This window comes from Callithrix jacchus, chromosome 6, assembly GCF_049354715.1.
Source record: "Callithrix jacchus isolate 240 chromosome 6, calJac240_pri, whole genome shotgun sequence".
NCBI lineage: Eukaryota > Metazoa > Chordata > Mammalia > Primates > Cebidae > Callithrix > Callithrix jacchus.
In genome coordinates this window covers 75,210,869-75,238,680 of record NC_133507.1, presented here as the reverse complement: position 1 = coordinate 75,238,680, position 27,812 = coordinate 75,210,869, and the positions used below count along the sequence as shown (strand labels likewise).

At 32.7% G+C, this 27,812-nt stretch overlaps 1 protein-coding gene across 5 annotated transcripts in view; it reads left to right on the top strand.

Annotated features, from left to right (window-relative positions):
* The window catches only part of KCNJ3 (potassium inwardly rectifying channel subfamily J member 3), a 152,623-nt gene that overhangs the window by 36,854 nt on the left and 87,957 nt on the right, over positions 1 to 27,812 (top strand). The window contains exon 3 of one of the 5 annotated variants that reach the window (XM_078327727.1): positions 137 to 226. The exons of 3 other annotated variants lie outside the window; for them this stretch is intronic. In XM_078327727.1, the coding sequence (XP_078183853.1) occupies positions 137 to 186 (50 nt within the window). In that variant the 3' untranslated portion in view covers positions 187 to 226. Of the gene's footprint in view, positions 1 to 136 lie in introns of all 5 variants that reach the window. One more of the 5 variants, XM_035304868.3, reaches the window with a different exon arrangement.

The following is a 27,812-nucleotide window of genomic DNA, read 5'->3' as shown; positions in this document are numbered from 1 at the left end:
AAGTGAGTTGTAATTATCAGTAAAGGTAGTGTTCTATACCTGGAAGTTACCTGAAAGACTGAGATGTTATCAAAGTATTGAAGAATGAGGACTCGACAGAATGAAATAAAAGCTGGATTTTTTACTACCCTTCTAGGCCTCTTTCCAGGTCACTGGAGTGAATATCTTATTCTGTATTCCTGTTAACATAAACCGCCCAAGATTGCAAGAGAATCAACCTTATAGGGTAAGAATTGTTTTAATTATGTGGCAACGTTTCTCCAAACATGAAGAGAAACACTGGAAATATACTTAATAAAATTCTATATTATTTTTTTTCTTCTGGGAAGTAGTTAATTTTCTTATTGATGTCAGTACAAAACATTTTTGATTATTAAGAAGTCCAGATGTTTAATTTAAAAATAGAACTAGGCATACATAGAAGCATTAACAATTGTTCTGAAATGTAGTTTTTCCTTCATATGTCATCATAGATGACTTCATTTAATTACTATTTTAATATTTATTTTCTGCAGAATATTCCAAATTTTTGAAGAAATACATTGGAAATCTTTCACTTCCACTGCCATATAGTTTTGAAAGCAAAAGCAAACTGAGTAATCTTGATTTTAAGTGGGTGACATGCCTTGCACTGTTTCATAGAAAATTGTTATGGCTTGGATTAAAAAAATTAGCTCTATCCTTCTTATTTGATACATTAAAATCTGTAATAAGTTCCATTTTGAGTTTTAAGTTATAATTTCTGCTGCTAAGGAGAGACTACTCTGTCTCTATTAAAGTCCTAGTGCAGCACTTAAAATTTTTTTGTAGCTTTACTTTTTGGAACCTTGCAATGTGTTCGGAATTATTCTTGGAGTTTCAGTTTCCTGTGCTTTTCTTTCCTCTCTTGTCATTGTAAAATATGTTTTCTAAGTTTGTCATACGTTGCTTCGTATAACAAGTCATAAACTTAATTATTGCAGCTCTTATTGTGGGTCATTTTAATATTTAGAACCTGAGACTATTTTAAATCTAAGAGACACTCAAGGCAAAAAGAAGGATGTACTCTTTTACCATTGCATCTTGGCCTTGCAGAACAGAAGAGAATGACAGGAGTCACTGGTTCTTAAACACAAACAATGAACAACAACAACAAAAACAACTAAACAAAAACAAACCTGACACTGGATTATGCTTGTGGCCCCTCTGAACTTTCTCTAAAACAACAACAAAAACAAAACCAAATCTGATGTTGGATTCTGGCTGTGGCCAACTTGAATTACCTTATTCTTACCAACTCAGAGGGTTTTACAGTGCATATAGCCAGTGAAACAACAGAACTTGTAAAGAGCAATGAATGTGGGGAGAAAAGAATAAACTCTTACCCTTAAAACTACATATATGAATGAAAAACAAATCCAAAATTCCATGCCTTTAAAGATGGAGTAACAAAGACAAAGTGTACTCTTCCACCTGAAACAACTGAGCAAAATATATTAAACACCAGTTTTCCAGGACAGTTGGATGTTAGACAAGGAAGTTCAATGATTCCTGAGACACAATAAACAAATAAGACCTAAAAGTGCTCCAGCTTACTGCTTATATTTTTTCCAAACTGTGGTGCAAGGAGGGGGACCCAGGTGAAGCATAGAGTATCCTTGAGTTGAGGAGAGGCCATCGTAGTGGCTAGAGTTTACAGGTCAAAACATCAGAGAGGGGAGAGCTGCAGAGGAGAAATAACTCTGGACATTTACAAAGATCAATAGTCTTCAGCTGGGGACTCTCAGCGCATGTCTGTGAATGAGGATTACCTGAGGCCGAGAAGGAACCAATCAAAAGGAGTTGAGGTCATGTGCTGAAAATTAGGCAAGACCAGGCAGAGTTCTTGCTCACACCAGACAGAGGAGATAATCTCATAATTTTGGGACATTGTGTAAAATGTTCAGGCAGGTTTTGTCTCACTATTGGGGCAAAATTAGCTCTAGATTGAAGTTTGTTCTAGATCTGCTTTGAAAAGGTTGAAAAGCAATATTTGAAAAGATGAAACTGTTTACAAATAACTTCATTATGCTCAGAACAAAACTCAAAAATATTTATGGAAATACAAAAATATTTATTACCCAACAATGTAAAGTTCACAGTTTCTGTCATCCAAGAAAGTAAATTTCACAATTTCTGGCATCAAATTAAAAGTAACCAGACATTCAAAGAAGCGGGAAAATATGATCCACAAAGAGGAGAAAAATCAATCAAAGACCGTAAGACAGTTATTAAAACTGTATTCTTTATGTACATAAAGCTAGAGGAAGAACTGAACCAGTAGAAATATGCAGAAACATTAAAAATATTCCAACCAAGCTTCTAGACATGAAAACTATAATGTTGGAGATGAAAAATAAATGGAAACTATTCAAAATGAAACACCCAATTTTTTATTAAAGGAGCATCAGTCAGGTGGGGGTTATCTTAAAGATGAAGAGTAGGGAGACAAAAATGGTTGACAAAACAGTAGCCACAAATTTTCCAAATTTAATGAAAACTAAAACTTCATGTACACATGTATTCAAAAAGCTCAATAAATCTCAAGGAGGCAAAACAAAGAAAACTACCAGAAGACATACCACAATTAAATTCATTAAAATTAGTGATAGTACTCCATTTTATATATGTACCACATTTTTAAAAATACATTCATCTGTTAATGGACACTTAGGTTGCTTCCAGTTCTTAGCTATTATAAACAGTGCTGCAACAAATACAGAATGAGATCCAGTCATTTGGAACAACATGGATGGAAATGAAGATCATTGTGTTGAGTAAAACAAGCTAGGCAGAGAAAGACAAACATTGCATGTTCTCACTTATTTGTGGGATTAATAATCAAAACATTTGAACTCATGGAGGTAGAGAGCAGAAGGATGGTTACCAGAGGCTGGGAAGGGAGGTAGGAGGGTGGAAATTGGGAGACCAGGATTGTTAATAGGTACAAAAAATAATTAAAGACTGAATAAGACTTTCTATGTGGTAGCACAATAGGATGACTATAGTCAATAATTACTTAATCGTACATTTTAAAATAATTTAACACCTGTAATTGAATTGTTTGTAACTCAAAGAATAAGTGCTTGAGGGGATGGATACCCCATTCTCTATGATGTGCTTATTTCACATTGAATCAAAACATCTCAAGTACCTCATAAATATATACACCTATGTAACCACAAAAATTAACACTATATACTACAAAAAATAAGAATTAAATTAGTGATAGACAATCTTAAATGTAACTAGAGAAAAAAAGACACATATGTACAGAATAAAGAAAAAGATGACTGCAGCTCACGCCTGTAATCCCAGCACTTTGGGAGGCCGAGGCGGGTGGATCACGAAGTCAAGAGATCGAGACCATCCTGGTCAATATGGTGAAACCCCATCTCTAATAAAAATACAAAAAATTAGCTGAGCATGGTGGCGCGTGCCTGTAATCCCAGCTACTCAGAAGGCCGAGGCAGGAGAATTGCCTGAACCCAGGAAGCGGAGGTTGCCGTGAGCCGAGATCGCGCCATTGCACTTCAGCCTGGGTAACAAGAGCAAAACTTCGTCTCAAAAAAAAGAAAAAAAAAAAATGAGTGCAAGCCAGAAGACAGTGGAAAAATATCTTTAAAATACCAAAAGGGAGAAAACAAGTCAAGCTAGGCTGCTGTAACCAGCAAAGACTATCTTTTAAAATAAGAAGGTGAAATCAAGCATGTCTTTCATATATACAAAATTGAAATAATCACCAGAAGCTCCACATCACAAGAAATTGTTAAAGGAAGTCCTTCAGGAGGAGAAAAATAATACCAGAGGGAGTGAATAACATGGAAATGGTGACTACATTAGTAAATATTTTAGAAACCCACACAAAGTTCTTACTTTGAATTAGTTTATTATTGTTAATGCTGTACTTATTTAAAAAAACTAGAAAGCAGAAATCATAAAGTATATAATTAAGGAAAAAATAACTTTCAGACTTCTAATCTTCTAAAGTTACTTCTGTGAGGGTGGGTAGAACCTCAGGTGCTATTTTTGTACTTTTTAGTAGAAGAGAGTTTATAAAATCTGTAGCATGTGGGAGTATTAACCTGTTATACTATTTCTCATGCAAAAAGAGGCCTTAAATTACTATAGAGAACTAAGTGTTATTTTTATATGGTAACCACTGTACCAGCTCCTGAGAAAATTTTCAACAGTGTCCAAAATTTCACATTGGACAGAGTGCAAGATATTTTTTCTTTCATGTCCTCATTCCCACATAAAGAGTTCAAGTTCCCAGTCTCTATTTAGGATTCTCAGAATAAGCGTCCAGTTGAATTTTCCATGAGTGAAGAGTTGGTGCTCTCACACAATAGTTTTTTTCTCTACTGTCTCCTGCCATTTGCCTTCCTTGTTACCACTTGGGGAAGGACCATCCTTCTCCACCTTCCTTTTCATGTAACTATAATTTCCTACTCTCCAGAGACTCCCAACCTTCATCCTGTCTTGGCTTTTGGAACAGAACAAGTTCTACATACATCTGAGTCTTTCAAATACTTCTTCTATGTCTAAAGGCTTGACGCTTCCTCAGTCATTGTTTTAATAAGGGCAGAGGAAAAGAAAATTAGCTCACAAACTGGGGTTCCCTTCAGATTACAGAATGAGAAGTGTGCACAAAATGTATACTGAAGCTAATGCTTCAAGAAACATCCCACCAAATATGTTTTGACAAATGTGTCTTTTCTGCCCTATTTCACTATCTGGCAAATAATACAATATTTTCATATGTGTTCAGCAACTAATATGGCATTATGTCCCATAGGGACATATATAGTTTTTTTCTCTGTAAATAGAAATGAGAAGCAGTGAGGTATAGAAATGGAAAGGACTCATAAGGAGAAGAAAAATCTCTTTATTTATTTGCCTTAAAGTAAAATGAAATAAAGTAAACATAAACTCCCCAGGTAATAATAGTAATTATAGATTATTTTTCATTTTTAATGCTAGTTGTTACCTTTGAGTTAACAATTTTTATTATCACATGCTTGTCAGTGTATCGTTGAAACAGATGGAGAGATTTCCTTATTGTTTTTCTTCAACTCTGCACTGGGATTGGAAACTATTTTTAGTAATGGCTTCTGTTATTATTTCTCTGATTGATCATATGTTCCCTGTTGTTGCCAGTGATTAAAAAGGTATCTGCTGGTCTCTTAGAAACTTGTTCAATAGAGTGCAGATTTTACCTCCCATCCCACAGACCAGTATGTTCATTTTTGTTAGTAGAATTTTAGTAGTGTAACTATTTAATGGAAACCATTCTTCATTAAGGAGGGTGTTTTGTTTTGTTTTTTTAATAATACCTCTTTGCCATTGTGGTGACTGTTGCCTTTTTAGAGAGAAATTATAGGACTCTGATGTCACGCCCTAGATGAGACTTTCCAGTTTTAGCATCTGTCCCTTTGGCATGTTTCCTGGTGTTGACAGTTGGGTAAGAAGACACCCCTGGGTTTTATAAAGTCCTTCTGCTACAGATGGTAGGCTTTTGCTTTTAAAGAGTCTGTTTTAGCACTGACTCTCTTTTTAATCTCCTTTCTATATTTTTTTGGTGAAACTTTTATATAATCAAAAATGACAATTCTTGCATAGAAAATCAGTACAAAATCATTTTAATGTGGTACATGAGATGAAATCAAAACCACAAGTTTTGGATTGTCAGAATCTACCAATTCTAGCTCTGCACCTGACTTGTCAGATAGAAAACCATGCAAATTGCAAATAATACCAGTACAAAGCTCTTTAGCCATCTTCCTTGAGTGTTTATATTGGGTACCAAATAGCTGAATATTTCACTCAGCACAATATAGGTTTCTAGAGAATCATGTAAGTGGAATTAATGTTGAGAGAATACTCAGTCTGAGTTTCTGGGAACCACTCCCTGTAGAGTTTCTGAGAAACACAGCTTTTAATAATCTTAGGAAGTATTTATTGAGAAATTGTCAGATGCTGGTCTTTACGTATTTTTATAGATTATTAAGCCTCACACAACTTATGAGGTATAAACTGTTATTACATTTGACATTAGATGAATCTGATAGTAAGAAAGATTAAGTAACTTCTTCAAGGTCAAACAGCTAATTAATGGTGCCTCTGAGATATGAACCCTTACATTCTGACCACAAACCACATTCTGATAACTGCTTATCTCCAGCATAAATAATAAGCCTTTTTTTGACCCACATTTGCCTGATTAGTTTAATTCAAAGTACCTTATAAACAAAATTATGTTTTTGTTAACTTTGATATGTCATTTTCTAGTGTTATAGTGTTGTAATTTAATGATTTATTTATTTATTTCCATTTAGGCCTTTTGTTTTTGTCTTCCTTAAAACGATTGACAGAGAATCAACCTTAAGAATTATCAAAATCAAATCGTTTTATTGTTATTGGGAAGTGGTCATTTCTTCATTCAAATCTTCTGCTTACGGAAGGAGGTAGAATCAGATGAAAATCTAAGGAAAATGAATTTACAATAACTATGTGGGAAATTATAGCTGAAAACAGAATTTAGAAGATTGACTTGCAGTTTATGATGGCAGATTAAACATATGAGTTTAGCTGCCCTCATTCTCCAAATTTCTTTGAAATGACAGAGAAATACATATGCAAAGAAATGAGTCCAAAAAAAAAAACAAACAAAAAACAAAACAACAAAAAATAGAAATGAGTCCATAACAATCCTGGGAAGCAAGAAAGAGTACATACAATCAGCAGCTAAGACATTTTTATGAATTGTATAGTTTCCAGCATACAAATCCTGTATTTTTTTGTGGTAAAATACACATAAAAGTTACATCTTAACTATTTAAAATATACAGTTGTGTAGCATTAAATATATACACAATGTTGTGCAATTGTCACTGCCATCCCTCTCCATAATTATTTTCATCTTAAAACTGAAGCTCTGTACCTGTAATAACTCCTCATCCTCCCAGACACACTCAGTCCCTGGAAACCACCATTTGATTTTCTGTCCCTATTATTTTACCTACTTGCAGTATATCATCTAAGTGGAATCATATCATATTTGTCTTTTTATAATAGACTTATTTTGCTTACCAAAATATCCTTAAGATTTATTCATGTTGTAGAATGTGTCAGAATTGTCTACCATTTTAAGGCTGAGTAATATTCCATTGTATGTATATACCACATTTGCTTATCCCTTCATCTGTTGATAGGTACTTGCATTGTTTCCATGCTTTAGCTAATGTGAATACTGTTGTAGTGAACATGGATGTACGAATATCTCTTTGAGACCCTGCTTTCAGTTATTTTGGGTACATACTAAGCAGTAACATTGCCAGGTTATATGGTAATTTTATTTTAAATGTTTGAAGTAACCACCATAGTCCTCTACAGCAGCTGTGCTCTTTTATATTCCCATCAATGGCGCACAAGGGTAAAAATTCTTGTACATGTTCAGCAACACTCCTTATTTTCTGTTTTGATACTAGCCATCCAAATTGATATGAGGTGGTATGTTATTATAGTTTTGATTTGGAGTTCACTAGTGATGACTGATATTGAGCAACTTTTCATGCTTATTGGCCGATTGTTTATTTTCTTTGGAAAACTGTCTGTTCAAGTTCTCTCATTTTTGAATTGGGTTGTTTGTTTTTTGATAGTTGAGTTTTAGGAATTCTCTCCATACATGAGATGTCAATTATTTATCAGATATATGATTTGCAAATATTTTCTTTTATTCTGAGGGTTGCCTTTTTTACTTTATTGATAGTGTCTTTTGAAGTAAAAAAATAATAATAATAAGTTTTCATTAAGTCCTATTTGTCTTTTATTTTGTTTCATTATCTTTACCTTTTGTATCATAGGCAAAAAGTCACTGACTAATCAATGTTGTAAGCTTTTGCCATATGTTTTCTTCTAAGAGTTTCATGGTTTTAATTCTTACATTTAGGTCTTTGATTCATTTTGATTAATTTTTGTGTATGGTATAATGTAAAATTCCATCTTCATTCTTTTACATGTGGATATTAGGTTTTCTTAGCATTACTTAGAGCAAAAACTGTCCTTTTTTTTTTTTTTTTTTTTTTTAAACACTCCCCTTTATTGGCTTGGGCTAGCTATGCAGGAGCCACACTCCAGGGCCCTGGGGTGCCCAGCTCCGGCTGGGAAAGCTGCCCGAGGACATGGCCTACCCAGGGCCCTCCACTCAGGCCCGAAGCAGCAGGGTAGCTGGGAGCACCAGGGCATCGGGCCCTGCCCTCTCCCACTGTTTGAGGCAGGGTTTTATAGAAGGCCATTCACTGCCCCTTGAGGCTGGGCAGATGGCAGTGATGATTTGGGAAGACAGGGGCAAGGCAGTCGGTGATGCCAGAGCTTGGAGGTGAGGGCCCACAGCAGCTCCTCCACAGGGGCGCCCCGGCTGCAGATCAGCGTGAGAAGGTCACTCCTTGTGCAGGCACCACACCAGTGTCTGGCCCACCCTGGTCATGCTCAGCACACGGAAGCCCCTGCATTCCAGCTTGTCCAAGACTATGCGGGGAAGGTCATTGACATAGTATTCATAAAAGTTGTTTCCTATGACACTTCTCTTTGAAGCCCCCAGATGCTGCATCAGCTCTGGATCCGACTGTTCATCACCCACCATAGTGGGGCCCACCTCCTGAGGCTTCCGCCGAGTTGTCGAGTCGCAGGAAGGTAGGGTGTGGGGAGAAGGGGATGGTCCCATTGCCTGGAGGCGGAGGTGGCCTCATTAAATGGTCTTGACATCTTCATCAAAAATTATTTGACAAATTATTTGTCAAAACTTATATGAGGGTTTATTTTGGGGCTCTCTATTCTATTCCATTGGCCTGTATTTCTATATATACCAGTACCACACTATTTTTATTACTTTAGCCTTATAGTAAATTTTAAAATCAGGAAGTATGAGTCTTCCATTATTTTTCACCATTATTTTTCGTGGTTGTTTTGGCTATTTGAAGTCTCTTAAAATTCCAAATGAACTTTAAGATTGGTTTTTTTAGTTTTTAAAAAAATGTCATTGAGGTCTTGATAGGAATTGCATAGAATCTGTCAAAAGTTTTGAGTAGTTTTGAAAGCTTAACAATATTGTCCTCCAATCTATGAACATGGGATGTATTTCTGTTTATTTAAATCTTCTTTATTTTTTCAGCCATGTTTTCTAATTGTATACATTTTGTCAGATATACCCTTGAGTATTCTTTTGAGTGATTATACATGATGTCTTTTCTTTGTTTTAGTGCCTATATGCTCATTCATTGCAATTGTATAGGAATAAAACTGATTTTTTAATGTTTAGCTTATATTTATAAACTTGTTGATCTCACATATTGCTCCAAGAGATTTTGTATTTAAAGGTTTGCCAATTTCTTTTACATAGAAGATCATGTAATCTCTGAAAAAGCAGTTTTATTTTTCTCTTTTCAGTGTGAACACATTTTCTATGTTATTCCTCCCCCCCCCACACCCCACACACGCATAATGTGGAGTCTTGAACTTCCAGCACTATGTTAAATAAGAGTGATAGGTGTGGACATTCTTGCCTTATTCACCATCTTAAAAAGCAGCTTTCAATCTTTTACCATTAAATATAATATTATATATAGTTTTATAGATATTCTTTATAAAGTTGAGAAAGTACCCAACTATTCCTGTTTTCTAAGTGTTTTTATTATGAATAGGTATTTAATTTTGTTAAATATTAGTACTATTTCTACATCAGCTGATATGATTCTGAGATGTTTCTCTTTAGTTAGTTAATATTGCACTTTAAATTGAATATTGCACTTTCAATTTGGAATATTGAATCAGCTTTGCAAGCCTGGGATAATAAACCCTACTTGGTTATGGTGTATAATTCTTTTTATGTGTTGCTGAATTCTATTTGCTTATATTTGTTGGAAATTTTTATAGCTGAATTCATGAGGGATATTGATGTGTAGTTTTCAATTTTATACTGATTGCATCTGGCTTTGGTATCAGGGTAATACTTCAAAAAGTGAACTGGGTAGACTTTTGGGTTTTTCTTTTGGAAGACATTGTTTATGACTAATGTTAATTCTTCTTTAAAGGTTTTATAAAATTCTAAAGTGAAATCAGCCTAAAGGTTTTTTATTTGGGCGTGTTTAAATTAGGAATCTAATTTCATTATAGCTATATGACTATTTAAATGTTCTATTTTATACTTTGTTTTGATAGTTCATGTTTCTTAAGGAATTAGTTCATTTCCTCTAGGTTGTCAAACTTATATATGTAGAATTTTGTATTATATTCCTTTGTTTACTTTCTGATGTCTGCATTATCTATGGTGATATTCTCTGTTTCCTTACTGGTATTGGTAATTTGCATCTTCTCTCTTTCTTTGCTAAAGGTTTATTAATTTTATGGATCATTTCCAACAACCAGGTACTTGTCACATTGATTTTTTTAGTTGCTACTGTTTTGAAGTTTATTGATTTTGCTCTTGTCTTTATTATTTCTTTCCATCTGCTTGTTTTGGATTTATTTAGTGCTCTAAGTTTCCATCTCAGCACTGCTTTAACTGTGTTGCTCTAATTTAGCTATGTTGTATTTTCATTTTAGTGCAGTTTAGTGTATTTCTTATTTTCCTTGAGACTTCTTCTTTGACCCATGGACTATTTAGAAGTATGTTGTTTGGTTTCTGTTTGAGAATTTTTCCATAATCTTTCTGTCACTGGTTTCTTGTTTGATTTTATTGTGTTCAGGGAACATACTCTGCCTCATTTAAAACCTCTTGCATTTGCTGAGGCTTGTTCTATGGCCCAGTATGGGCTCTATCGTGATACATGCTCAGTTGGTACTTGAAAGAATTATGTATTTGATGTTGTTCAGTGGAAAGTTTATTTTTATTTTTATTTTTAATTAGATCCTATTGGTTTGTGGTGTCTGGAGTTCTTCTACAACCTTACTAGGTTTTGGGGTAATTGTTCTATTAATTGTGGAAAGATGGGTACAGAAGTCTTTATTGCTGCCAGTTAGTGTATTTCTTCTTTCATTTCAATTATATTTTATTTCACACATTTTTTATCACTGCTGTTAGTGTATACACATTTAGAATTGCTATATCTTCTTGTGGGTTGACTGTTTTATCATTATTTAATGTACTTCTTTGACCTTGGTAATTTTTATTTCAGTTATTGTGTTTTTGAGTTCTAAAATTTTCATTTGGTTCATTTTTATATTTTTCAATTCTTTGCTGCCACTATTTTGTCATTGTTTCAAGTGTGATTACAATTGCTAATAATGCATTTTTAAAATATCTGCTTTAAAACTTTTCTCCAGAGAAGTCTCACACCTTTGTCATCTTCATTTGGCCGTCTGTTGACTTTAACATTTATCTTTATGGTTCTTGGGATGACTAGAGATTTTCATTTGGAACCTGGACATTATTTGAAACTTGATCTTATCTAATTTTTCTGATTTAGCTTGCTTCCTCTCATACTATGTGAGTAGAGAAAGGTGAAGTACCACATCTTAATTGCCAGATGTGGATAAAACTTCGTATTCCCACTCAGCCATCATTGATATCCTAGCTTTCTTACTGCTAGGCAGGGGTGGAGTAATGGCCTCCTCCGAGGTCTCCCTTCCCTGTCTGGGAGGTGTAGAAATGCCATACCACTTTTCCCTAGATAGCCTCTTCTGAAGCATCAAGACCAACTCTTCCTCTTTTTTTCTCAGCTTATTGAACATGACAAAAATGAACACCTTTTTATGACCCACTTCTAATTAATGAATAGTAAATAGATTTTCTCTTCCTTGTGATGGTTTTTAATAACATTTTTATTCTCCAGATTACTTTATTGTAAGAATTCAATATATAAATATATAACATTAAAATATTTGTTAATTGACTGCTTAAGTTATTGATAAGGTTTCCAGTCAACGATATAGTGGTTAAGTTTTGGATAGTCAAAGTTTGTATGTAAAGTTTTGCTGCATGGTAACTTGGAAACCCCAGCCCCCACAATTGTTTAAGGATGAACTGTATAACCTATGTACATTAAATCATCTCTAGATTACTTATAACACCTAGTATAAAATAAATGCTATGTAAATAGGTGTTATATTGATTTTTATTTATATTATTTTTGTTATTGTATTATTATTTTTACAAATATTTTCTATCTGAGCTTGGTTGATTCATGTATGCAGAACCTGTGTATATGCAGGGCCAACTGTATGTGTGTGTGTGTGTGTGTGTGTGTGTGTGTGTGTGTGTATGTGTGTAGATACAGATACATATATATGTATATATGTGTATGTTTTAAAATATTTTAAGATATTTGAATTTCAAATTATTTGGGAAAGGAATCACAGGGAGCACAAGAAAATCCATAAAGTTTTTTAAAAACGACACAGGGAATTAATAGGCACCAAACTCTTCCACTTGTAGGTTTTCTTTCTATAACTTCCTGGAAAATGATTTGTGAAATATATTCCCTAAGTCATTACATCATAATAATGTGGACAATGTTATCTAAATCAGCAATAATAGCAAGTTGCTTAGATCTTAGCAATAAAATCTAGTCTGCCTCTTGTAAAATAAGAATAAGACAGTAAGAACTTCAAACAGGAAAACTACTTCCTGCTGTTGCTGTTGAAAAACAGGACAGTCCCATTACTTTTGTATAACGGATAGCATTCACCAAACTTACAGCATATTTTTATTGTATAAAGCACTTGAGAGCTGTATTTCATAGTTATTAAGAATAATTATTTCAGTTCATTTCTTAGTAACTATAGATAATAGTTTATAATTTGCCTAAGGAAGTCAATATTATACATGTCATAAAACATATACCCTTTGAGTTATTAACAATTACTCCTTTTACTAATATGATAGTATGATTAGGACTATGGTCCCTAGTTCTTATAGAGTAATTTGTAAAGTAGAAGAGTTGTAAGAGATGAGATTAAAGGATTTTTTTGTAGATGTTGGGGGGATGGATGAAGCAAACCACCACGGCATGTGTATGTGTACATACACACTGTTACATTGTTACCTATGTAACAATCCTGCACAATCTGCACATATACCTGAGAAATTAAAGTAAAATTTTAAAAATGTTAAAAAAAAGGATTTTTTGACAGGGAAATTGAGAAGGTTTAATTAATATTCTACTTCATTTAAAATATTTTCTTATGTATATATTTACAAAACTTATATAAGAAGGTATATTTTTAAGAAAAAAACTAGTGCCCAGTATTTTTTTGTTACTGTGGACCCACTGGGGAAGAGTGACACTAATCTGTATTCTCCCTTTCTTTAATGTTTTTATAGGTCTGAGCTCTATCTTACCCCCGTCACCATTACAAGTAAACAGCTTTGTGGTTTCATGCCTATTCCAGATTAGAGAAAGGAAAGGTTATTACCTTAATTAAAAAAGATGAATAGTGCAGCATGGAGTTAATTTCCTAAGAGAAATGAAATTAGAGTTGTAGGTCTTGGGAGTGGAAAAACCTTCAGCTAAAACTTATAGGACCTCCAAATAAAGGCTTGATGTTTGATAGGTGATGTCTGGCCACTGGGAGCTGAATACCAGGGACCATGATTTGGGGAAATAAGGTAAAGATTCCAGTGGCCAAGACAGAAAAATAGTCAATTTTTGGTCAATTATACGGCCTTGGTCGGGAAGAATCCTGAACAGTTCTCACCAAATCCAATGTTCAAGTTTTCTGGGTAAAGTATGCCTCGTTGGGACTCTAATAAAACCCTAGAGATTTTTGAGGGCCCCTGTCTCTATTTCCCATTACAAAATATAACACATTACTAATTAAGATTTTCTGTGTGTACCAAGAAGAAATAAACCATATTAGATTATTTTTGTTTTTTTTTAAAAAATTATGAAATAACTTTTCTTTTACTTGAATACCATTCATGGACCAAATTAATATCTAAATAAACTGATTAAATAACACTGTTATAAAAAACCAAACTATAATGTGACTTTTATTTTAAAATTAACATTAAATCACTTGATATATTTTCTTCTTTCTTTCATGTGCCAGGGATATAGAGGTCTTTCAAATATAACTAGCATAAAATAAAAATACATTAACATATTGAAGGTATGATAGTGCTCCTTCATTTTTTTCATTTAAGACATGAAAAGTAGAAAATTATATGTGGGGTTTCTGTTAAAAGCTGGGTTTTCCTTTCAAATTGTTATGGAGTGTGATGTCACCTAGTGTGGGCAAGTGAGGAAGCAATTCTATATGACATTTCTGGGATGCCCAGTGCCCTTTGTCCTATGCCTTGGAACCAAACTCATCCAATTGTAAGCTATCTAGTTTCAAATAAATATGTGTGACTTGAACACTATCAGTCATATATCAATTGACAGATTACTTAGAAACCTATGTTTTTCTTCACTGAGTGGTATTAGAAAAATAGAATAAATGACTTACATCCTCAAGAAACAGTGATAAAATTCAAATGTTTTTCTTTTATTTTAACTACAGCTGTCAGTGAGAAGACAGATCAACGTACTAGAAAACACAAATCACACCACTGATATGGACATATTAACAGCTATCTGTCAGCTACATGACTTTTCCCTCACTTTACAGTGAAAAAATGAAGTGGCTTGCAAGGCACTTTGCAAGTTTCAGCTGACCTGATTTACTGCAATAAAGAACTACCAATATTTTTATTCTCTAATATCAGCAGATATTCCCTTTTAATTTTTAAGTTACCAGATGTGCTGTGTGCTGAGAATCACTACTTTAGTTTTCATTTGGAATGGGCAGTGGTGGAGTGAACTGCACCCGTGCAGAAGTCAAGCTGTTCTTACAGAAGCCATTAATTTGTTATAAATTATCATTTAGAAATTTAGCCACTGAACACTAAATAATAGATTCACTGTCAAAAACAGACCTTTCAAATGCATTTAGATGAAACCAAAAGACGTCCCCCTCAAAATTAATTAAAGCTTTCTGAGATATGTGCATTTATAGCAGGCTCATCTACATGCCTGTGAAAAGGTAGGATACCCACAAAAGTTTTAGCAGCTCTGTGTCATTATGGTTCAGGCAGGTAGTCAGTTTGCCAGACTTTAGTATGGTAATCTAGTTCCCTGTCAACCTCAACATTCAGCAGGCATGTTGCGGGCAAATAAGAAAAATAATTTTTTGTTGCATCTGATTGTGATAATTTTACATTGACATAACTTGAAATGTTGAACTCTGAATATGTATCCTGTGACAGAGGGTTGTACTGCAAGATTATGTGTTTTGTGCTTTCCTTTATTTTAAAATGTGTTTGGCTGCTGGTTAGATCTCATAGTTTTATGACCTTGTCAAAGTAACATACATTTCCTCATACTCATTTTATCTTATCTGTAAAGTGGGAACAGATTATTTTTGAGAGAGTGGTAGTGAATAAAAACATATATTTTTTTTCTTCGCCCCTTTTGTCCATCTTTGAAGACAGCAATAGAAGTGAAGTTTTTCTCATGTCTTGGCTCTCTGACATTCTGTCTCTTCCTCGGTGTGTAAAGCCATGTGATGAGATTGGACTCATCTGAATAACTCATAACAGTTTCCCTATCTCCAAGTCAGCTGATTAGTGACCATAACTACTGAAATAAATGCTAATTAATTTACCTTTGTATGGACTCAAAACTGAAAATCATGCTTAAAATATTAGTTTATTGTAAATGTCTCGTGGAAGATAGCCTAGTGAATAGGAATAAAGCAAGTATGTCCTCTGATTAAGATGTTGCATTTCCAGAAGTTTTATTTTTTCTCATATTTCTCTGTTGAATGATATTAAATAATAGAATATATAAACATTATGTGCAACATATAAATGATATAAGAGCTTCCTTATGTTTTATTTGTACACAATTATACCGCTATAATTAATTAAGTGATTGACAAAGGCTTCATTTTAGTTTTAGTATATATAAAGTTAGGTTATGAAAGGTTAAAGTAGTCTCTCATCATACATAACACAATTAAAGAATTATATACTTTAGAAAAAAAAGGTTTTTTAATTTCTATTATAGTAGTTTGTTAGGTCTGTCTTAGTAAAGTATCAAATAAGGTGGCGTAAGCAATAGAATTTTTTCTTTCACCATTCTGGAGGCTGGAAGCCCAAGATTAAGATGTCAGTGGGGCTGGTTTCTTCTGAGCCCTCTGCTTGGCTTATAGATGGAATCTTCTCCATGCATCTTCACATATTTTTCCCTCTGTATTTGTGTGTGACCTAATGTTATCTTCTGATAAAGACAACAGTCATATTAGATTAGGGCACCCTAATTACTTCATTTTAACTCTAGTGCCACCTCTTTAAAGACTCTTTTGTTAATACAGTCACATTCTGAGAAATTGGGGTTAGGATTTAAACACATCAATTTTAGAAGGACACAATTCACACCATAACGTCAATTAAAATTATATTTTACTCATAAAGGCAATGTGACTTCATTTTCATTATAAACTAATTTTTTCTTATATATAATAAAATAGCTTGATGTTATCTTAAGTGCTAAAAAAATTCTTGAATATAGAAACATTTTGGTGTACTCAAATTGAGATTGTTTTTCTTTAAAAAGTGCTATTGTCATTATAAAAGTAATACAACAAAAAATAATCTTTCTGTGCAATAGCTGTAGTCAACTAGGAAATGAAAAAAGTCAAATCCATTCATAATAACAACATAATATTACCACATAAAACACAAAATACAGATGAATATATCTAAGAAAGAATGTGAAAGACAGACGAAATGAAAAGTGTGGAGCTTTGAAGAAGGATTTTAAAAACAAGAAAATTGAGAGATATATGGTTTTAGTTAAAACAAAATTCTATAAACAATTTACTAAAAATTATTTATATGGTACAGCCTTAATTTTAAAAATGGGAAATACTATGAAACTTTCTATGATGGTCCCAGTAGTGGCTAATCACTGAATTTTCCTGAATATTTACTATTTGTGAATTTTCAAGTGCTTGTTAGGTCCAAAAGTTTTTCAAATATTTACTATTTGTAAGATTCTATGTAAGTCTTCATACCTCTCTATCCTTGATCTCTCCATCCGTAAATTGTGGACAATAATTGTACAAGTATGACAAAGTGTTAGTTAGCTTGAGATTCTGTTAAGCTACATAAACATTTAGAACACTAAGTAAAGGAAGCTTCTACTGTGACTTGGTACACATTAAAACTTCTGTATCAGAAACAATTCATGAAGAGAAACAATAACAAAACAATTATGTCTAAAACATTAAAAAAAACCAGTCAGTATGTGACACTGTTAATGAACATAATATTGAGCAATCTTTATGTATCAGTTATTGTTCTAAGATAGCAACCTTATTTAGTTAGCATTATTGACCTCAGATGAACACACTAATTTTCTCATATTGGATAAGAATTTTTTTCCAATGATGTATAATTCAATGACCATTGTTTTGTAGCAAGACTTTTATAGTGATTAAAATATTTCATTGTAATGGATTGCTAAAACTATAATTATAAAGTCAAAGGCCAGTGATATGAAAGTCCCCCATTGCTTTCCAAATAGGTTATACCAATTATACTACCATAGAAATGGATGATAGTAATGTTTATTAATAGAAGCATTCTGATTGACTCAAGCCATTTAGAAACAGCATGGGATGTTGGCTTGTTAAAATCGTGCTGATACTAATATTAGGACAAATGTCCTTATTTCGTTTGTTATTTGTTATTTATTTATTGTTGCCTTTATGCACCTTCAAGATTGTAAGAAATCATATATGATCAATTGTGGAGTTTGTTCCACATTTTAGTGCTGAAGTATAAATATCAGTCCTTCACTCAAGTTTTAATTTTCAGCAGAATTATTTTTTTCTCATACTTACTGCGTTTTATGTTACAATTTCAGATCATGAATATTTTGGTTTTTTGTAACTATGTGAACAGTTTTTATCACTGTTTTAAAATTGCATTTCAAAATACTATGTATTTGACAACTTTTAAAGAATGGAGATGGAAAAACCTTCTAGAAGGTACTGCAGGTGTTAGGAAGGTCTGACTCTGTGGCATTTATAAATGACAGATTTTAAACATCATTCAGAAGACATTTCAAAAAATTATGCATTTAGTTTAGTTGTATAATGCATAGATTTATACATTTATTAATGAAATTTGCCTTATCCTTCTCTTCTAGAAAACATATTATTTTGAAATAATTCTACAGAAGTTACATAATTAGTAGAGTTCCCACTTACACTTAACCTAGCTTTTAATGTTACTGTCTTCCAGAATCATATTACAGTGATCAGAAACAGAAAATTACTATCGACACCATAATTTTTTATTATGAATCTTACTTAATTTTTGCCAGTTTTCCCACCATTTTTTAAATAACTTTTTTACTTTAGAATAGTTCGTGATTTATAGAACAATTGCAAAGACTTACAAAGTCCTCATCTAGTCCCATTTTGTATTATAAATGAATATTAATAATTATCAAATACTATTCTCAATCTATTGATATTTTATACCACTAATGTGTTAAATTACATTGATGTTTGAATAATTAACCTAACACTTCTTCAATAAATCTTGAGTAAACATTTCTTTAATAATACTTCAATACATGGTGTAATATCCTTTTTATATCTTGGTGAATTTGAATTGGAACTATTTTACTTAGGACTTACCTGTCTATATTTATGAGATACTGGCTTACAGTATTTTTTGTTCAGTGAAAATATAATGTCCTTGTGAAGTTTGTCATGAGGCTATACAAGTCTCATAAAACTAGTTGGTAAACATTTTTTTATTTTTAAGAATTTGCATAAAATTGATATTATTTCTGCTTTAAATTATTTTATAAAATTTGCTTGTGAAGTTATCTGAGGTTGGAATTTTAAATGTAGCAAGTTTTTATTGCAAATTTAGTTTTTAAATCAGATATAACACTATTAAGATTTTCTACTTTTTCTTGTATTGGCTTTGGTCAGTTATATTTCCAAGGAATTTGTTTATTTATTCTATGTTGTCAAATTTATTGATGTAAAGTTGTTTGTGATAACTTTGTATTATTTTTATAATATTTGCAAGATCTATAGTGATATATCTCTTTTCATTACTATAACTGGAAATGTATGTTTTCTTCCCATTAGTACTGCTAGAGGTTTTTCCACATTTTTAAGGTTTTTCAGAGAATAAACTTCTGAATTTATTGAGTTTTTTATTGTGTATCTGCCATATTTGCCAATAATTTATTCTATTAGCATTCTTTTTTCTTTCTTCTACTTCTTGAGATTGATTTACCATTTTTGTTTAGCTTCTTGAGATATAAGCTTACATTAATGAGTCTTTTTTATTAAATTCAAAATATGAGTATACTCTTTCGTTTGAATAAGTTCTGTGATTTGTGTTTCTTTTTTTTTTTACAGTTTTGTTGCTAAATTTTCAAATATTTTTCTATTTTACAAAATCTATTATGCATTTACAAATACTATTCTGACTAAGGAATTCCTGCCACAAAAAAAGGTAAAGGATACCTGTAAATATATGTAGTTATAGGAGGTACTCAAATTTAAGTCGTTTTTATTTTTATTCCAGCACACTAGATTATTTCTGACCATGGTCAGTGTTTTATGTTCATAAAATCTGTGAGGGTACACATGTTTTCTCCCAAGGTTCTTATTCACATTGTTTTTACAAATCTGTTTTTCTTCTTTGCTTGAAATTGAATGTAAGCTAATATGATCTTTACTTCTTTTTAAATTTGCTTAGAAATGAATGTATACAAAAGGAAAGTAGAAGATGTAACAAATAATTTCGTCTAAAGCCTAGTGTGATATGGTGGGGAATTTAGATTTGGTTCTGTCTTGTATTGGCTTTCCAATATTAAGTTAATTAATAAAAGTTTCCTTGAGTTTTTTTCATATGCGAATTAGGAATAATTGATAGAGATACAAATATATCAAAGATGTTAAAACAATTTCTATTACATTTTAAATATGCCATTTTTCTTGCACATCATCTATTGCTAAATATTTTAGTTTGGGGCAGAACTTTTTTCCTTTCAGTCTTGAGAGTCTTTATATTGTGGTTCCTAGATATCCAGATGGGTTTATATCTTTATGTAAGCAGCATATCTATTAAGTGCTTTCTTATTATTGATATTTGATCAATTCTTCTTACAGTCTTCCTTTTTGAATAAACTACAGAACTTGATATCAGTATCAACTAGAGTTAACCATTACCTAACCAGATAAATAATAATGATGATGGTAGCAATTGTCATATATATTATTTCTTATAGGCAAGGTTCTAGCTAAAATACTTTATACTTGGTATTTTATTTTTCAAAATAACACTGTATTATGTACTTATGTTCTGATATACTCCAGCCCAATTCTGACTCATGTTTGGTAATTTAGTGAATATCAAATAGATATATAATATTAGATTTTATAAAACTGGTGCTATGAGCAATATTTTCATAGTGTCATTTTCATGAAAAGCATTATGTCATATAATAGGGCAAAGTCCTTTGCTTTCAGTTTACTATTTAGGACAAAAACAAATTTACAAATTTGACACCTAAGACATTTGTACTGTAGAAAGATAATAAGATATATGTGAGAGGATTTTGACTGAAATACACCCTTGGAATGTATATAATCTTGGAAAAATTGAACTCATCTCTAAGTTCATGTATTCTTCCAAGAAAATGTGTAAAAAAAAACTTCACAATTTGTTATAAATAAATTAAAAATAAAATTTAAAGGTACTTTTAAATGTCAAAGTATTATATATCTATTTTCACAGCAAAAAATAGTATAAATCAAGAATGTAAGTATAGACATTTGAATTTGACAGAATGCCTTTTCTGTCTTTGTTTTGTGTTTTGGGAAGGTTGAGTGGCTTTTTTCAACATGAGTAAGTAAGGAAAGCTACTGGTTTTCTATTTGTAAGAGCAGTAAAATAAGTGAGGTAAATATTTTTGAGAAGAAAGTTTAGTATTGCAAAGGCTGGTTGAAGCTATTTCCTTATTGGAAATAGTGCTCCTAGAGTATGAAAAGGAGGAATAGGAGCATAAAATACAATTTTTACTCAACTAAATTAACTCTATGCCCTTTTCCCCCTCTGTAAATTTCTTTCTATAACTCCCCATTCTATATTTGTGCATATTTTTTTTCTCTACATGAGATCTTATTATGTAGTAAGAATTAGAAAAAAGGATTTTTTTTCTAAAAACTCCTTTGAAATATGCAATACCAGCATATTTGGTAGCTGGTGAGGGCTCCCTTTCCACTTCAACAATGGTGAATTGTTGCTATGTCCTCACATGATGGAGCAAAGGAGCTCCCTGAAACCTCTTTTATAGGGGCACTCATCCCATTCCTGAGGATGGAGCCATGACTGAATCACTTCTCAAAGACCCTGACTTTTAATACTATCAAATTGGATATTACATTTAACACATGAATTTTGGAAGGACATGAATATTCACATCACAGCAGATGACATTTAAAAAATTATATGCTTAGTATTTGAGAGGTATTCAGCATTTCAAATTTATTGAACATAATTTTTACTAGATTAAGTTCCTCTATTTCAGGCATTTTTAAATTTCTTAACAATAGAGAATCTTTTGACCCTTGCTCCCTGTGTTTAAGCTGAGTGCATTTGCAGATCTTTTGGTGGGGAAATCTCAGAATTTCAGAGTAAGGATAGTTTTTATTATGGCTAGTGTGACACTTGATCAGTAACATTGTTTAGAATTTATACTTGGTGTTGACTTCTAGACACATTAAATGAAATTGAATAAAAAGTAAAGACAAACATACAACATAGTATAGTTGTTTCTTGGTATCTGGAAGGGATTGGTATGAGGACCTCCCTCAGGTACCAAAATATGTGAGTGCTCAAGTTTCTCATATAAAATTATATAGTATTTGCTTATAACCTGTGCACATCCTCCTGTATACTTTAAATTCCTCTCTAGATCACTTACAATACCTAACACAATGTAAATGCTATATAAATAGCTGTTATACTATATTGTTTAGAAATAATGACTAGAAAAAAAATGTCTGTACATGTTCAGTACAGACACTACGATCCATTTTGTTTCTCAGTATTTTCAATCCCTAGTTGGTTTATTACTCCACAGATGGGAAACCCCATGGATCCCCAGTAAAATACACTTGTGTACTAATACAGGATGTCTATGGAGAAATTGCAGTCTTGCAAATAAGGTGACATGTGTTAAGGGATAAAGCTTCTTTTGTTGACTTGAAAAAATTGCTAACTTGTATCAAATGCTGATCTACTTTTGGATTAAACATTAAACTGAATATGAAAGAGGACAGTTGAACCAACAGAGAACCCAGTTTTAAGGAAAAGGGTATTCTAAAGTATCTGTCTTGACAGCTCTTTTTAAAGCTTTTTCTTCAGGGCATTATGTTTAGTTATTTCAAGTTTGCTTCTCATGCTGTTGATTGGACTCTGAGATTTGTCCTAGAGGCCTTTAACAACAGAAAAACAAGTTTCATAAGCAAAGAAATAAAATGGTTGGTGTAATTTCTCGGTTTTTGCTGACTCAGGAACAGATGGTACTTCTAACCTTCTGATAAATGTCCATTTATAATGATCATATCTGTAGCCAACACAGAGCAAATCTCATGGCTGTGAAAGCACAGGATTGTGTAGAATTGAAGGGAACACTGCAACAACTCCTATTGCTGGGACACTGAATTTCATTCTTACTTCTTTGCATTGGTGAACTTTTACTTCAATCTTGTGTTTGCACTGAGAATGACTCTCTAATGCACCAGAAGGATTTTTTGATATTGATAATGGTTTTAGAAGTCTTCTTTTTACCATTTGAGCTGTTTTTGTTTTGTTTTGTTTGTGATTTACCTAAAGGACCTTCATATTGGTTTTAAATTCAACTTAATTTTATTTGTAAAATATATTTCAAACATATAGGTAAGAAGAAATCTTTATGTATATAGCACTCAGATATAATAGTTGTTTATATTCTGAAATATTTGTTTTGTATTGTTTGAAATGTTTGTTAATGTTTTCTTTTAAAAAATATATCTATCTATAGATATAGTATAGATAGGTATAGATACATATCCATATACACAGTCACTAAGACCTAAGCACCTTTTTTGCCACTTCTTAATTCTCCCAAGGAAATTCAATTCCATGTATTGATTTTTATTTTCATCATATTTATAAAATCCGATAAAATTGAATATTGATTGTTCTACTTTTAAAATGTGGGTAAATTGTATCATTTGCAATTTGTTTCTTTAACTTTATTGTATTTTTCAAAAAATAAAATTTTGTTCATGTATTTGAACTACTGGAACATGTATTTTACATGTTATGAAAAGTGTTCAATAATCAGTATTTTATTAATAAATCATTGTTTCTAATTTTACATATCAACCAGTGTCTCTGAAATGCATATTATTTTAGATGTTTCATTAGAGAAGACAGGGTTTTATAAGTCTACAGAGCTATTTAAAGAAATGCTGAGTGGTAGAGAATATACATCAACAGATTTTCTAAATACTGTAACACATTGCCAAATTGCACTGCAAAGTGATTACTCCAATTATACTCTTACCAGTTATTCATGAACTCTAGAAGTAACACATCCTAACCAGAACTGGTGTTATTAAATCTTTACATTTGGGGCCAGTTGGGTTACTATAAAATGTTACACTGTCATTGTTTTAATTCATATTTTTCTGATTCTAGTATAGTTTAACCTTGATTCATGTAATTATTATTCATTTATCTTCTGAATTATCTATTATTTACTAACTTGTAGGAGATATTTATTATTTTCTGACATAATCTTCTATGAGATATGTGTGTTATGACTATTTTCTCTAAGTTTTGGGCTTTAAATATTTATGCAGCATTTTTTGTTGTATAGTAACTTTCAGTTTCTTATTAAATTTATTGGTCTCCTCCTTTAAAATTGATTGTTTTTTTTTTTTTAAGGAATCTTTTTTTTTTTTTTTTTTTTTTTGAGACGGAGTTTCGCTCTTGTTACCCAGGCTGGAGTGCAATGGCGCAATCTCGGCTCACCGCAACCTCCGCCCCCTGGGTTCAGGCAATTCTCCTGCCTCAGCCTCCTGAGTAGCTGGGATTACAGGCACGCACCACCGTGCCCAGCTAATTTTTTGTAATTTTTAGTAGAGACGGGGTTTCACCATGTTGACCAGGATGGTCTCGATCTGTTGACCTCGTGATCCACCCGCCTCGGCCTCCCAAAGTGCTGGGATTACAGGCTTGAGCCACCGCGCCCGGCCCTTTTTTAAGGAATCTTAATTACTTTAAGGGAATTCTATTTTTCTAAATGTGAAGTTTTGCTTTTCACTTCTCTCTCTTCTCTCAATTTCTTGACAGAATCTCATTTTGCCGCACAGCCTGGATTGTAATGACATATGGTGATATAATCTTCAATGGTGTAGTCTCAACCTCCTGGGCTGAACTGATACTCTCACCTCAGCTTCCCAAGTAGTTAGGATTACAGGCTTATGCCAACACCCTGGCTATTAAAAAAATTATTATTATTATTATTTTTGTAGAGACAGGATCTTACAAAGTTGCCCAGGTTAGCTTTTTACTTTTTGGTTTGTAATCCTTTTAGAATTCATTTATCAGTATTATATGAGATAATGATATAACTTAATCTTTGTTTTTAGTATGAAGAGTTGACTTTAATAGAAGAAATAGAGCATATTTTCTCCATCAAACTGTAATGTCACGTCTACCTTCACAAGTTCCTGTTCATATTGGCATCTGTTTTTAGGTTTTATCTTCCTCAGAGATATGTATGTCTATCCCTATATCAATCCCTACTAATTCAATTATTGCAATTATAAAATAAGGCATGATACCTTGTGAGCAGATGCCCCCATCATTGTTTTTGTTATTTGATCTCTTGTATAATTTTAGGATCAGCTTATCATCAAGCTCTATAAAAAGGCTTACTGTGATGCTGATTAGAATTTTGTTACACTTTTAGATTTATTTAGGGGAAATGTCAACATCATAATATTGGGTCTTTGCATCCAAATGTGTCTTTTAATTATATCTTATTTTATTATGTTTTCTAGGACATCCGAACATGTTGAACAAAATAGATAGCATGTTTTGACTTTATTTTGTACTTTAAAGGGAGTAATTTAATTTATATCATTAAGTTTGAATCACTTTTTTAACTTCAGGAAATGGGTATATCAGAGCATATGAGATTTCTGTAAAATGTAATTAGTTAGGGTAGTTGCTTTTTAAAATTTACCTTTTGTAGTAAGCAGGAAAATGACTCCTTAAAGATGTCCAGGTCATAATTCCCAGAACCTGTGAATATATTACCTTACATGGCAAAGGAGACTTTGCAGATGTGGTTATATTAAGTGTCATGAGAAGGGAATGTTATCCTAGATTATCCTGGTGTACACAATAACATCAGAGAGTCTTTATTTAAAAAAAAAAAAACAGTCTGCGAAGCAGATATAAGGATGAAAATAGAGGACAGATTGATGTGTCTGCTAGTCAAGGAATGTGGGTAACCTCTAGAGGCTAGAATAGGCAAAGAATGAACTCTCCCTTGGAGCCTCCAGCAGGAACACAGCCTTCTCAGTGCTTTGGTGTTATACTTCTGATCTCCAGATAGTAAGGTAATTAACGTGTGTTGATTTAAACCATTAAGTTTGTGGCAATTTGTTACAACAACAATAGGAAACAAATAAACCTTGTAATGAAATTGTTTTGCAGGGCTCTGATCTGATTCAATGTAATGAAAAAAGTACCTTTAATATTAAGTGTCAAATAACAAATCTTGTCATAGTTTGAGGAGTTTGTTGGATAGTGACATTAACCTAGAGTAGAGGCATTTAGAGGAGGTTCAGTCTTACCAGTTACACATTCCTGATTTATACACAGGCCCCTGGAGATTGGGCCAGGAATTAAGCCTTGCCGAAGATAAGGGAGGTAGCCAGTTGTAATAAGGAAGTTCTGGACTAAATTTATTAAGACCTGATAGTTATTTACAAAAGTGTTCCCAGCAAAACCAATTCCCCTCAGTTTCCTTTTTAAAAATAGGATTTATAATATCTTCTATCTTAAGGAGTTGATGGAAGAAATATATAAAATCTTATGATTAATTCTCAAAATCATATGGTAACAGGAACTCTACTGCCTGGGGCCCACATAAAGAAAGCAGTATTGGAAAAAGGAAAACAAATTGGTAATGACAATGGATGTGAGACTCTTAATTGTTGCCATTGCATTACATTGGCTATTGACTTTAAAATGTTGTAAATAGTCTCAGTTGGTTATTGAGACGGATGGAAAGCTTTAAGCTATTTGGGCTAGAGAAATAAAAAGGTGGGCAGGAAGGGGGCAATACAATGCCTTGTAAGTGGTCTCAGGAAAAGTGCAGAGAAATTTTCATTTTACCGTAAATTATTTTCTCAGATTAGAAATTTAATTTCTCCAAGCCTTAGTTTCTTCATGTGTAACATGACAGTTCCAAAGCTTTGCAGAACTATGGTGATAATAAAATAAAATAATATAATGACAATACCTATTCCATTTTATCTGTAACTTTGGGATTCACATTTCTGACAATTTTGTGACAACTTTATTAAAAGCATAAATATCTTGGAATGCACCTTTTAAAATTGTTTTATATGCTGCTATCAGAATGATTCTAGTCGCTTTTCTGTGTCTACCCAATAAGGCTTAGAAGCTAATGTGGTGTCAAGATGAAATAAAGGGAATCTTTTTCTTCCCCATTGGATTTTCTCTATGTGGGCCTATAGTTTTCATCCTTTTAAGAACATCATTCCTCAAGGTGGGCACTGTTGATGTTTAGGGTCAGGTAGTTTGTCAAGGGGAAGAGGCTTGAGGGCTATGCTGTGCATTTTAGGTGTTTAGCAGCATCCCTGGCCTCCACCCACTATAGTGCCTGTAATATTCTTCACAGCCTTAGTTATGGCAAACAAAAGAAATTTGCCAAATGCCCCGTGGGGAGCAAACTCACCTTCAGTTTAGAACCACTGCTTTAGAGGTTACTGCAAATGTTATTTGCTTATTTAGGAAGGAAGGCTTCTTTTACCCCTGAAATAACTTGACTCCTTTCAGCCTTTATTCATTCTCAAGTCATTCTGTCTTATTAATCTATCAAAGTCTCCTTTATGGCACTTATTACCAGTATCAACTATAAAATGAATATTTATATACATGTTTTGCATTAATTTATCTTGCTAGAATGTAAAGTTCAAAAAGAAGTGACATTCTACCTGGTTGCCTACAGTATTTCTACTGCCTACCATGCTGCCTTGCATATAGTCGGCGCTCAATTTGCATTCATGAACTTAATAATCTTTGATTTTGGTTCTCTTTATTCCTACTACATAAAACTAGTATTTTTTGAAACTAGCAAATATTTGCAGTTATCAGAGTCCTAACAGTGAATTTCATTATTGTGATCATATTAATATTTAGCCTAATGGTTCCCTAACTGGGCGCCATGGCACTCCAGTGAGCTCTTGAGAGGCTGTGGAATATTTTAATCTTCAAGGAAAATACAGTAACATTTACACACATCCTGGAAACTACTAGCTCTAGCTAGTTCACAGTTTCAACATTATAGCACATTACATTACTTTTTATGATGTCCTGTCTTTGCAAAGCTGCATTTTTGACAGTTGCTGTGATGAAAATGCAAATAGAGGAAAAATCAATGTGGAACAGAAAATGAGGG